Source organism: Osmerus eperlanus, chromosome 8 (assembly GCF_963692335.1).
Source record: "Osmerus eperlanus chromosome 8, fOsmEpe2.1, whole genome shotgun sequence".
In the NCBI taxonomy this organism is placed as follows: Eukaryota; Metazoa; Chordata; class Actinopteri; order Osmeriformes; family Osmeridae; genus Osmerus; species Osmerus eperlanus.
This window is the reverse complement of record NC_085025.1, coordinates 1,686,626-1,699,427: the sequence shown is the minus strand read 5'-3', so window position 1 is coordinate 1,699,427 and position 12,802 is coordinate 1,686,626. Positions and strand designations below refer to the sequence as shown.

At 49.8% G+C, this 12,802-nt stretch overlaps 1 protein-coding gene across 2 annotated transcripts in view; it reads left to right on the top strand.

The window, feature by feature from the left end:
• Positions 1-12,802, top strand: part of rngtt (RNA guanylyltransferase and 5'-phosphatase) — a 57,637-nt gene that overhangs the window by 39,238 nt on the left and 5,597 nt on the right. For both annotated transcript variants that reach the window (XM_062467690.1, XM_062467689.1), the window contains exon 14: positions 10,510-10,610. In XM_062467690.1, the coding sequence (XP_062323674.1) occupies positions 10,510-10,610 (101 nt within the window). The remainder of the gene's footprint in view (positions 1-10,509; positions 10,611-12,802) is intronic.

Sequence of the window (12,802 nt, the reverse complement as noted above, 5' to 3'; positions counted from 1 at the left end):
AGGTCTGTAACAGGATGCTGGGAGCAGGCTCAGGTCTGTAACAGGATGCTGGGAGCAGGCTCAGGTCTGTAACAGGATGCTGGGAGCAGGCTCAGGTCTGTAACAGGCTGCTGAGAGCAGGCTCAGGTCTGTAACAGGCTGCTGAGAGCAGGCTCAGGTCTGTAACAGGCTGCTGAGAGCAGGCTCAGGTCTGTAACAGGCTGCTGAGAGCAGGCTCAGGTCTGTAACAGGCTGCTGAGAGCAGGCTCGGGTCTGTAACAGGCTGCTGAGAGCAGGCTCGGGTCTGTAACAGGCTGCTGAGAGCAGGCTCAGGTCTGTAACAGGCTGCTGAGAGCAGGCTCAGGTCTGTAACAGGCTGCTGAGAGCAGGCTCGGGTCTGTAACAGGCTGCTGAGAGCAGGCTCAGGTCTGTAACAGGCTGCTGGGAGCAGGCTCAGGTCTGTAACAGGCTGCTGAGAGCAGGCTCAGGTCTGTAACAGGCTGCTGAGAGCAGGCTCAGTGCAGCAGGATGGTGTGGAGAAGGTTACTCTTTTTCAGGGTTTTTAATCCAAGGACACACTGTGCATCACACTGCCGCTCACAGGTCCTGTGTGCCGCAGCAGATGACTCTGTGTTCTCATGACAAAACTTCATCCAGCTCAACTCAATCATTTCAGTTTGGCCAGGTGCTAGGCCGTACAAACACGGGATGTATTTAGTTCCTGTTTTTTTTTTTTTTACCTTCGCTGCTTTTACTTCTGTAATTGGGCACAGGGCGCCCTGGAGTCTGCTGGTCGTCTAGCTGAGGTGATGTGGTTTGAGAGAGCAGAAGCTCCCCGCCAGCTTCCTCTAGAGGAAGTCTAACCTTTCTCCTGACCTCAGGAGGGCTCTGCCTGCCCTTCTCTTGTCCCTGTGACATGACTTGTTTACCAATGGGAGTGCTGTCCAGTTTTTCCCCAATACGGCCATGTTTGATGATATCGATTTCATATCTGGAGTCTACACCCCATGGTGTAGCAGCGAATATATCAATCGCTTCATAAGTAGCCTGAACCAGGAGATGGAACTATTTGACAAAGACCTCGATCAATCAGCCCCCCTGGTGTAACAGAAATGCAATCTGACCAGCTTGTTAGAAGCTAGCTGCTGGCCATGTTGCCATGGCGCAGGTCAGCCGTGATGCATCGCACGGCCACAGGGAAAGCATCCTAGCAACGGCAGCCGCGCTTTTGTGGCATCAAGCTCTTTTTATTAAAGCTGCAACTTTTATATCACTACACGGTCGTGTCCTTTTTGCTGTTGTAAGGCGCCAGTTATTTATTTACATTTGTTTCGAAGCAGAAGCCCAGCGCCACGGGGCTGTCTGTTGCTAAAGCACGTTCTATCCGCAGACTCTTGGCCGTAAATGCTTTTGTTTTTCTGTTGCTCTGATTTCAGGCATAATAACAGAGGTTGTGAAAGCTCAGTAGCTGATGATGTCCCCAGGAGGGTCATCTGAAACGAGATTAGGCAGGGTAATAGCTTCACTCCTCCATAACACAAATGCCTTGTCACTGGCATCTCTTTCAGTGTAGCTAATTGATGCGTCATTTATGTCATTAATATCACAACGCCGTCCCCATAGGTGACCTCTGCTTTTAGCATACTGTTAATACCCCACATAACAATAACTGTTAGAAGGTTGTCAGATGTTTTTGACAGTCCCAGCTTTGGAGATGCTCCCTGTTCCCTGGAAGGGTTTCACGCTCGGCTCTGATGCGTACATTTCACGCAAGGGAGGAGAAGAGTTTTGCTGAGAACACTAATTAAATTCCAGATTTTGTTGTTTGTTTCATCTGTTATTCATGCTGAGGAGGGAGCAGATTATGACAGTGCAAAGTGTTCATGTATGAAAAAGGGCTCTAGATTAGATTCCACTTTATTCATCATTGAACAAGTACAGTACAATGAAATGCAGTTGGCATCAGATCTGAAGTGACAATATATATATATATTTTGTTTGTTTTTTACAGGGTGTCTTTTTGGTAACATAGTCAGGGGTCTGGGCACACAGTGTCCCATATCCGGAGTCAGGTGGCTGAGCGGTTAGGGAATCGGGCTAGTAATCAGAAGGTTGCCAGTTCGAAATGGGTTAGGGTTAGGGTTAGTGCCAAATGACGTTGTGTCCTTGGGCAAGGCACTTCACCCTACTTGCCTCGGGGGAATGTACTTACTGTAAGTCACTCTGGATAAGAGTGTCTGCTAAATGACTAAATGTAAAAATGTCAGTAAAATATTTTCCTTTTTTCACTTTTTTTATTATTATTATAAGCTTGTGGTGTTCTCAGCATGGATGAGGATTAGACAACGGGTAGGACCAGTGTGATTCCACCCACTGACCTTTCCTCTCAGCGACGGCACGGCTCATCCAACTCATGCAAGAGGAACTAAGCAGTCTGTCGAATGGTGTTGATGGTGTACGAGCTGTTTCTCAGCCTGGGTCTCCACTGAACTGCGCAAAAGGGAAAGCTTTTCATCGTGTGTGAATAGAGCCTGTCAGCGGGGTGTAGGAACAGGTTCAGAGACCAGAAAAACAGGGCGAGAGAGAAGAGAGAGAGAGAGATTGGCCCATGTTTTATACAGTTCTATATGAATCCCTCACCCCAGAGTTGAACCTTGGTTTTAACAGAGACTGACCTTTTCGCCAATGCAGACTTGTCGGTTCACGTGTCCTGCATCCAAGCATGTGGGGTTCCACTTCACCAAAACCATGTCAGCCACAGCAGGAGGAAGCTATTGTATGCAGTAGACCCTGGGCGTCGCCCTCTCCTGCCTACAGCCCCGCCCCCCCCACATCCCACAGCCAGTGTTGGTTCTCCCTATCGTCAGATCTCCCCGGCTCTGCACCACTTACCTTCATCCTTTCACTGGTGAGGCAGAGCCACCCACACGCCCCCCTCTCTTATCGGTGTAACCAGGACGTGTCTGGGGACTTTAGGTCCCCCCCACGCCCCCCCCCCCCCCTCTTATCTGGGTCTGCTCCGAGCCAGTTCACAGCCAATGGCCTCTGTCTGCCTTGTGCTCGTGTTTCACCACGGGGCCGAGGGACTGGCAGAGGACCGAAAACACCACCGGCTGACCCCATCACCATCACCGACATACACGTCTCCTGTGCACACTGGGAGATGAGGGATTCATAAGGCGTTTCCCTGGTCTCTTCTTATTCCTAACCTGATCGTAGTGTAGTGAACATACTGGGGTGGCTTGTTCCAAGAAGCACAGTGACATCTGATCACTAGAGCTGCAGAATAAGCCTTTTGAGCTGTTGGTGAAACCAGCTGTATAAAGGATATTAAAGGCAGGATCGGTCAGTTCTGCAAACCTAGCGATTTTGGGTTGAGTTGAAAAGGATTCACACCTAAATATCTCCCTCTCTACCATCAAAGCCACTCACCCAAAACACTTCTTTTCATTCTCCCTGCATTAGTACTGTGTCTGTGGATGATGTGTACAGATGTCTGTCTGTAGAGCAGTCTGGGTGCAGTGTTCCATGTGAGAGAGAGGCACAGACGGAGGGAATCCTGCCCCTGACGGGCGCTTTGCTCCCAGCCCTCAGGACTCACCTGAGCTCCCAGGAGGCCCTGCACCACCACACCGCTTCCTCCTGAAGACCCAGCCCAGGACAGCTGCTCTTGTTTAATGGCTTTAATTAGTTTTCAGGCAACTGTGAAGCTGCTTTTAAGGATGGCTGAGATCAGGTTCAAACTTTAAAGCTTTAAAGCTGAGAAATCTCAATTTGCTTTGAGTCAAAGCCATGGGAAGGGTTAGTAAATAGATGTTTTTTATGTTTAGTTTTAAGGACACAGCCCTTGGCTTTGGAGGTTAATTAGGAGCTTTCATACAAAGCAGTGTGAACAGGATAGAAAAGACCGGACTGGTATGGCCTCCCAAACCTCTGATCCCTTCTAGACAGCAAAGTGTTGTAGAAAACACAAACAGAAAATAATTCCATTCAAATCATATATCACCTTCTCAGCCGTCGACCATAAGCAATAAATCTTTTTTTGTTGAATGTAAGTTGGGTGGGACAGGATTGAGATAAACGGAGTCTTAAAGCGAGTGCTTGGATGCAGGTCGTCTGATGTCTGGTAGTACTCAGCACAGCGGTGGTCTCGGGTCTCCTGACCCGGGTCACTTATCTCTCCTCACACATTGTGTCCTCGGGAAATGCATCTTTGTGTGGGGGGGATAAAAGTAAAACTGAACATTAATAACGGAACACAACGTCATTGCCGCAGATGGCTGGATGGAGAATGGGCCAATTCTCCAGATGGTAATCTTGAACAGGGTGTACCAAAAATCTGCAAGAATCCCTCTCTCCTCACCACTTCTTCAGGCTCTTTCAGTTTCGAGGGGGAAATTGTCTGTAAAGTCTTATTAGACTTGGTTTTGGTAGACTTCTAATCTGGTACTATCCAGTGTAATGAAATTAATTCCCCCATCCTACTTTTGTGAAAGCTCCCATGATAATTGATGCCAGTCAGTTCAGATGGATAATCTTCATTTCACCTCAGTGTGTGTGTGTGTGTGTGTGTGTGCGTGTGCGTGTGCGCGTGCGGGGGTGTGTGGGTGTGTGTACAGCCTCTGCCCACAGCCTGTCTCCAGGTTGTCTTTATTCTCTTTCCAGAACTGGCACAGCATGTTCCTACTTGCATCTTTTGTTATATACACACACACACACACACACACGTGGGACACACACATGCAGAGCTGGAGGCCACAGTCACCTCAGGGAGTCTGTCTTTAGTCTATAATCCTCAACACTTTAAGAAGCTTCTGCACAGAGAGCCTTTATTCAAATGAGACTGCCCCTGTAAAAAGCAATATCAAAGAAGTGATATCAAAGGAAATCTGAGCTTATATTTTTGTTTGCGGGTCTGATCTTAAAAGATGTAATAGATGATGTGTACTCACAGAACAACAACCACTATGTCACGCAAGCGATCACGTGATCACTGCGGATCGCAACGTTCCCAATCCTACTCTTCGCCCGATCGCAGTTCTTCTGTCCGAAACCTCCCTACAGCGTGCGTCAGACTCAAGACAAACCTCTGACCCCTGATTGGCTGGCCTCACTTCCTGGACCACCTCATCCCTGAGTGTCACATGACGGGAGGCCTCTGCTGATGTCATCCTGGCAGTGGGAAGACTGATCTTTAGATCGCAACAGGCTGACAGCAGTACGTAGGCCTCACCCATGCCAGTCCTGCTCGCAGGACCAGATGGCTGCGAGAAGCAGCCAGGAGTCTCTCCAGGCTCCAGTGCTGCTTCCTCCACTGTGTGAAGCCTCTTCACCTGCTAGACTCTGCCCTGTTCCTCCACTGTGTGAAGCCTCTTCACCTGCTAGACCCTGCCCTGTTCCTCCACTGTGTGAAGCCTCTTCACCTGCTAGACTCTGCCCTGTTCCTCCACTGTGTGAAGCCTCTTCACCTGCTAGACTCTGCCCTGTTCCTCCACTGTGTGAAGCCTCTTCACCTGCTAGACCCTGCCCTGTTCCTCCACTGTGTGAAGCCTCTTCACCTGCTAGACTCTGCCCTGTTCCTCCACTGTGTGAAGCCTCTTCACCTGCTAGACTCTGCCCTGTTCCTCCACTGTGTGAAGCCTCTTCCCCTGCTAGACTCTGCCCTGTTCCTCCACTGTGTGAAGCCTCTTCCCCTGCTAGACTCTGCCCTGTTCCTCCACTGTGTGAAGCCTCTTCCCCTGCTAGACCCTGCCCTGTTCCTCCACTGTGTGAAGCCTCTTCACCTGCTAGACTCTGCCCTGTTCCTCCACTGTGTGAAGCCTCTTCCCCTGCTAGACTCTGCCCTGTTCCTCCACTGTGTGAAGCCTCTTCACCTGCTAGACTCTGCCCTGTTCCTCCACTGTGTGAAGCCTCTTCACCTGCTAGACTCTGCCCTGTTCCTCCACTGTGTGAAGCCTCTTCACCTGCTAGACTCTGCCCTGTTCCTCCACTGTGTGAAGCCTCTTCCCCTGCTGGACTCTGCCCTGTTTCTCCACTGTGTGAAGCCTCTTCACCTGCTAGACTCTGCCCTGTTCCTCCACTGTGTGAAGCCTCTTCCCCTGCTAGACTCTGCCCTGTTCCTCCACTGTGTGAAGCCTCTTCCCCTGCTAGACTCTGCCCTGTTCCTCCACTGTGTGAAGCCTCTTCCCCTGCTAGACCCTGCCCTGTTCCTCCACATTCTCAGCATTGCACTTTTATACTGCAGCAGAAATACAGGAGACAAAAAAAATATATATATATTGACAAGAATATTTGTGTTGAAAATCTCGGGGTGCCTAAGACTTGCACAGTGCTGTACGTGTTTTGCAGCTTCCAGACAGTAGAAGAGCTCTGTGAGAGAAATGTTTGCTCGTGTTCAATTCCGTTGAAGGTCTTTTCTTGCACTTCACACTTCAATAAGACATACATTGTTTTCCGCATGGCCTTGTGTTTTGACATGTCAGAAGACAGAAATGAATAGCAAGACACTGATGTCTCTCTGAATCTACTGCCAAGGTCACACAAGAGTGTGGAGTGCTGCGGCAAGTTTGCTGCCATGGTTGCATGTGGGACACAATTCCCTCTATTGATCAATTTAATTCCGTCATGGATCCAGTGTTGATGAAATTCTCTTGTAAGAAATGTTCCTGTGCATTTTCCTAATACCTAATACAGTTTCATCTCATTGGAGAAGTTCAGAGATGAGATCAGAAATGCAGTCTGTGGGTTGTTTGACGTGCAACGATTCAGTATGAATCAATATAGCTGCACAGTATGAAATCCTGGCAATGAAAGTCGCATGAAAAATTCAGACCTTTTTATGTCTCGATACCTTTTCGTGCTCATGTCCAGGTTGTGTTGTTTTGGAAGCGGCAGGAGGGTACAGGAGTCTGGGAACACAGCACATATCAGGATGGTACCTGGGACACCAGGTGAGGACACCAGGTGGGGACACCAGGTGGGGACACCAGGTGAGGACACCAGGTGGGGACACCAGGTGGGGACACCAGGTGGGGACACCAGATGGGGACACCAGGTGGGGACACCAGGTGAGGACACCAGGTGGGGACAGGACACACTGGCTCGTCAGATGAATGAGGAGCCTTGGCTCCCAGAGAGCTGCTCATGTCCCAGCCCCCGAGACACTACCTCTACGGAACAATGTTTCCACTTTATACACCCACAGGAACAAGTATTTATATATTATGTGTACACATATGTATATATATATATATATATATATCTATGATGTTCTCAGCGTGGCAGTTCTTTAAGAGAGCCTTGCTCTCATGCTGCCTGTACTGAATGGCTATTGTGGAGGAGAGCACTGCTTCGGAGCCTGTGAAGGCCTCTGCCCACATAGAGGGGCCCGTCAGGGACACATCACAAGCACACACTGTCCTCCTCGGTACACCCTGCTACACAAAGTCAGGCGTTCTCTAAACCCAAACCAATCTCTTCCTCTGCTCTGCTGCCAGTAGGCTTATAGGATTTCAGGTGAGGGCCACACATGGTGCAAACCTTCCAGAGCAGGAAGAGGCAGGGGAGTCAGGTGGCTGAGCGGTGAGGGAACTGGGCTAGTAATCCGAAGGTTGCTGGTTCGATTCCCGGCTGTGCCAACTGACGTTGTGTCCTTGGGCAAGGCACTTCACCCTACTTGCCTCGGGGGGAATGTCCCTGTACTTACTGTAAGTCGCTCTGGATAAGAGCGTCTGCTAAATGACTAAATGTAAATGGTGGAGAAATGTGGCCACCTATCCTTTTTATTCTGCCCGAAGAAATTAGTAGTTTTTTGACACCAGTTGAACACAAAGGAAGAACTTAAGACTGTGCTGTATGCTCCTTGCCTGATTCAAATGAATAATTTGATTATGTTATGGATGCAGAACTTTGACATTACATCATATGATATATCTTTTTAAAATTTCGATCCTGCTCCTTTCGACTCGTCTAGACCTCGGTATTGATTGTTGATCTCGTCTCTGTAGCGGATATCAGATGTTCCATCCAATCAACATAGTGCTGGAGGGTGTTTGTGTGTTTGTGTGCTTGGTCCTTGTTATGGACGCCTGCCCTTCCCCTAGGGACCCCTGCCACTGCGGGACACGGACAGCATCACAGCCAGTCTCCCTGGAAGGCTGAGCGGCCCTAACCTGAATCAACCAGCAGCTCTCTGTAGACAGGCCCTTAGACAGCCGGGCCACCCCGGAGACCTTCATCTCATTCGGGTTGACTACACAGGCGAGCTGCCTGTCAGAGTCTTGACGACAGGCCTCAGGTGTAGAGGGCTGCTGGGTGTAGGCTGCTTGGCTGTGGGGATAGGGGTGTCAGCTTGGATACATTATTGAATTTTCCCTTCAGGTGGACGCATTCTGGAAGTTGACAGCCTTGTCAGCACCTCGCTGTGTCAAAGTGAATGTGCTGTTTATTATCTGGGCTAATGCATGCACTCTACCAATTCTCCCACGTTTCACAATTGGATATTTCACATTCTTCCTGGAAAGAAGAAGCATGCCCGTACTGTGCAATCATGTTTTGAAGCTTCTCCTTGAGGTCTCCTTGAAGAATCCGTCTTGTTCCCACAGTCCCTGGGGGCAGAGTTCTGTTACCGGGCAACCCGACAGTTCCACCATTGGCTCATCTGATCCTGACTCCTCCTTTTATGGCTTTACATTGCAGATATGCAAATGATGTCCTTTAATGTTGTATTGGCATCTGTCGTTCTGAATGTCACCATGTTCAGCCTACTGCAGGATCACTTCCAAACGCAGAGTCAGTTGTACCGTAATTACGCCCCAATCATTTCAAGAGGAATCTGTGGAAGACAAACATCAAGGTTGCTTTTTGTCTGTTTCTACACCTGTTGATTCACTACTACTCTTTGAAAATCTGATGTTTTGTACCATGAAATCACAAATCCACATATTGGAATAACATACGGTGATAATATACGATGCAGATGATCTATCTTGATGAAGATATGCTGTTCTATCAGTTGCTAAGGAACGGATAATATAACCTGATGACATCTCATTTCTGTGTGACAGTAAGGTCCGTGCTCAGGTTTGGGTCTCCTTCCTGCGCCATTGCTGATTGTATCTCCCCAGTAATTCACCTCATCAATCAATGATTCTGTAATGCTCGCCATAGTAACACCATGGAAACAAGGCGAGACTGTCCTTCTGTTTGAGGAGTGTGTGTGTGTGTGGGGGGGGGGGGGGGCTTTGAGCTGTTGTCAGTCTGGATATTCAGCTGTTGGGTTGGTGTGTGAGTGCTAATCCCCCCCTTGTCTCTCCCCTGATGTGTCTCTCCCCTGATGTGTCTCTCCCCTGATGTGTCTCTCCCCTGATGTCTCTCCCCTGATGTCTCTCCCCTGATGTCTCTCCCCTGATGTGTCTCTCCCCTGATGTGTCTCTCCCCTGATGTGTCTCTCCCCTGATGTGTCTCTCCCCTGATGTGTGTCTCCCCTGATGTCTCTCCCCTGATGTGTCTCTCCCCTGATGTGTCTCTCCCCTGGTGTCTCTCCCCTGATGTCTCTCCCCTGATGTGTCTCTCCCCTGATGTGTCTCTCCCCTGATGTGTCTCTCCCCTGATGTGTCTCTCCCCTGATGTCTCTCCCCTGATGTCTCTCCCCTGATGTGTCTCTCCCCTGATGTCTCTCCCCTGATGTGTCTCTCCCCTGATGTCTCTCCCCTGATGTGTCTCTCCCCTGATGTGTGTCTCCCCTGATGTGTCTCTCCCCTGATGTCTCTCCCCTGATGTCTCTCCCCTGATGTGTCTCTCCCCTGATGTGTGTCTCCCCTGATGTGTGTCTCCCCTGATGTGTCTCTCCCCTGATGTGTCTCTCCCCTGATGTGTCTCTCCCCTGATGTGTCTCTCCCCTGATGTGTCTCTCCCCTGATGTGTCTCTCCCCTGATGTGTCTCTCCCCTGATGTGTGTCTCCCCTGATGTCTCTCCCCTGATGTGTCTCTCCCCTGATGTCTCTCCCCTGATGTCTCTCCCCTGATGTGTCTCTCCCCTGATGTCTCTCCCCTGATGTCTCTCCCCTGATGTGTCTCTCCCCTGATGTGTCTCTCCCCTGATGTCTCTCCCCTGATGTGTCTCTCCCCTGATGTGTCTCTCCCCTGATGTGTCTCTCCCCTGATGTCTCTCCCCTGATGTGTCTCTCCCCTGATGTGTCTCTCCCCTGATGTGTCTCTCCCCTGATGTGTCTCTCCCCTGATGTGTCTCTCCCCTGATGTGTCTCTCCCCTGATGTGTGTCTCCCCTGGTGTCTCTCCCCTGATGTGTCTCTCCCCTGATGTGTCTCTCCCCTGATGTGTCTCTCCCCTGATGTCTCTCCCCTGATGTGTCTCTCCCCTGATGTCTCTCCCCTGATGTGTCTCTCCCCTGATGTGTCTCTCCCCTGATGTGTCTCTCCCCTGATGTCTCTCCCCTGATGTCTCTCCCCTGATGTGTCTCTCCCCTGATGTGTCTCTCCCCTGATGTCTCTCCCCTGATGTGTCTCTGCAGAAATACAAGGCAGGGAGATGTGACGACATCCTGAAGTGGAAACCGCCGAGCCACAACTCTGTCGACTTCCGCCTCAAGATCACCAAAGTCGGGGGAGAGGGGTGAGTTAGCTACACTGTTGATACCGATCAACTCTGTTATAGGTGGTTTTTTTATAAATGTATAACACCCTCCGCAGTGTGACATATATAGTAATTTCCCTCGACACATCCGAGCTTGTGCGTCGTCTGTGTTTGGTTGGGCAGTGGAGGGTCGTAATTATGAACCTGCTTTTCATCCTATGTTCTCATGAAAGGCAGTTATTGTGTAAGCCACAGCACTTAAAAAATCCATATAATTGTGCCACAGGGCCTAATTCAATACAAACTATGTAATGTTTCCGACAAATTTCTCTTATTGGTGCTACAAGTCAGATAATGAAGAGGGAAGCATTCAGTACTTAATGTTAGTTATCATTCACAAAATCCACTCCCTTTTGCCTCAAGGCACCTTTTTCCTAATAATCCTATCAGTGAAAATAGACCCAATTAATTTTGCTCTTTGTAAATATTGTGGCTTTTTCTCAAAAAGGTCATCATTACCATTTGTGTCTTAGTGCCAGTTCCACTTGTGTGCGAGGTGTCGGCACTGCTGTGTTGAGACACTGGTAGCAGTAAACAGATCAATACAGATATTAACCACACACCATCCTCCACCTCCTGAACAACCACTGGCCCTCGGGCCACCTGGCATTCCACCTCCTAGGACACGCCAAGTCCCGCCCGCACACACGGCCTGATGAAGGGAGACGGAGCAGTGGAGTCAGTCTCTCCATCTCTTAACTCGCCTTTGGAGTCAACAGGAGCTCAAGTGATCCTTGTCCCTGTGAGAGAGGCTTCTGATGTTCCTCAGAGGAGAGCTGTTTGCTAGCTCATGCATGGGGATGCTTATTAGGTCTGTCTCTGAATGCAGAGAACGAGGAAGGGAGAGAAGAGAGATTGGTTATTTACCCAGACAGCCTGGTCCCTCACAGTGTCTTGGTCTGTCTCTCTCTTTCTCTCTCTCTGCCTCTGTCTTTCTCTCTCTCTGCCTCTGTCTTTCTCTCTCTCTGCCTCTGTCTCTCTCTTTCTTTCTGCCTCTGTCTCTCTCTCTGCCTCTGTCTCTCTCTTTCTCTCTCTCTGTCTCTCTTTCTTTCTGCCTCTGTCTCTCTGCCTCTGTCTCTCTTTCTCTCTGCCTCTGTCTGTCTCTTCTGCCTCTGTCTCTCTTTCTCTCTGCCTCTCTGCCTCTGTCTCTCTCTCTGCCTCTGTCTCTCTGCCTCTGTCTCTCTCTCTGCCTCTGTCTCTCTCTCTGCCTCTGTTTCTCTCTCTCTCTGCCTCTGTCTCTCTGCCTCTGTCTCTCTGCCTCTGTCTCTCTGCCTCTCTCTCTCTCTCTCTCTCTCTCTCTCTCTCTCTCTCTCTCTCTCTAGATACTGGCTTCTCTGTCACTTCTAATCGAAGCATTTAAATCTTGTGATTCACCCACCACACACGTCACCTCGTTGAGAGCCTCAAACAGGCTGCATGGTGCCCCCACTGCGCCTAACGTTGCCCTGTTTTTCTAGCATCAACATCATTTCTCTAGAGTGAATTCCAATCATCGGACGCTTCACCCAGAACAACCAGGAATCTGCAGGACAAATATGTACAGCTGGGCCTCTCCCCTGTGTGAAGTGGCGGTCGTGCATGTAAAACAAGCTAGTTGGAAGTGTGTCGTGGTGGCCCCGAGGTCTGGCTGGCGTCTGGAGGTCCGTGCGGAGCCTCTCGACAGCTCCATGTGTGCTGACAGCCATGCTGGGCTCTGTAGATGTGGAACCACTCCCAGGATCAGTGCTGCGGTTGTTTGTCTGCCTGAAGCACGGCCCAGTCCCCTCAGTGCGAGGAGATCTGAGGCCAGACCTGACCTGACCCAGGAGGAGATACAGTGGAACAACAGTGATTAAACACAGCCGCAAGTCCCTGTCACAGCTGTTAGCTTGTTCTGAGAGCACCAGGCTCGGATTGCAGCAGGGCATCGACTTTGCATCTCAATTTATTGCTCAGGAAAATCAAAGACTTTTTGGTTTGGATTCGTTAGACAGCAAAGCTACAGGCAGTTCGTCTCTCGTTGTTTGTCCCAGAATACCTTGGTGCCTGTGGACAAATCCAATTTCTAGCTATTTCTGGAGAAACACGTCAATACAATTCAAACATTAGGGTGGAGGGTGTGAAGGAGGCGACCTTGTGGGTGGTAGGGTGAGAGGTAGAAAGTGCTGTTGTGAACCAGGCTGGCTTTCCGG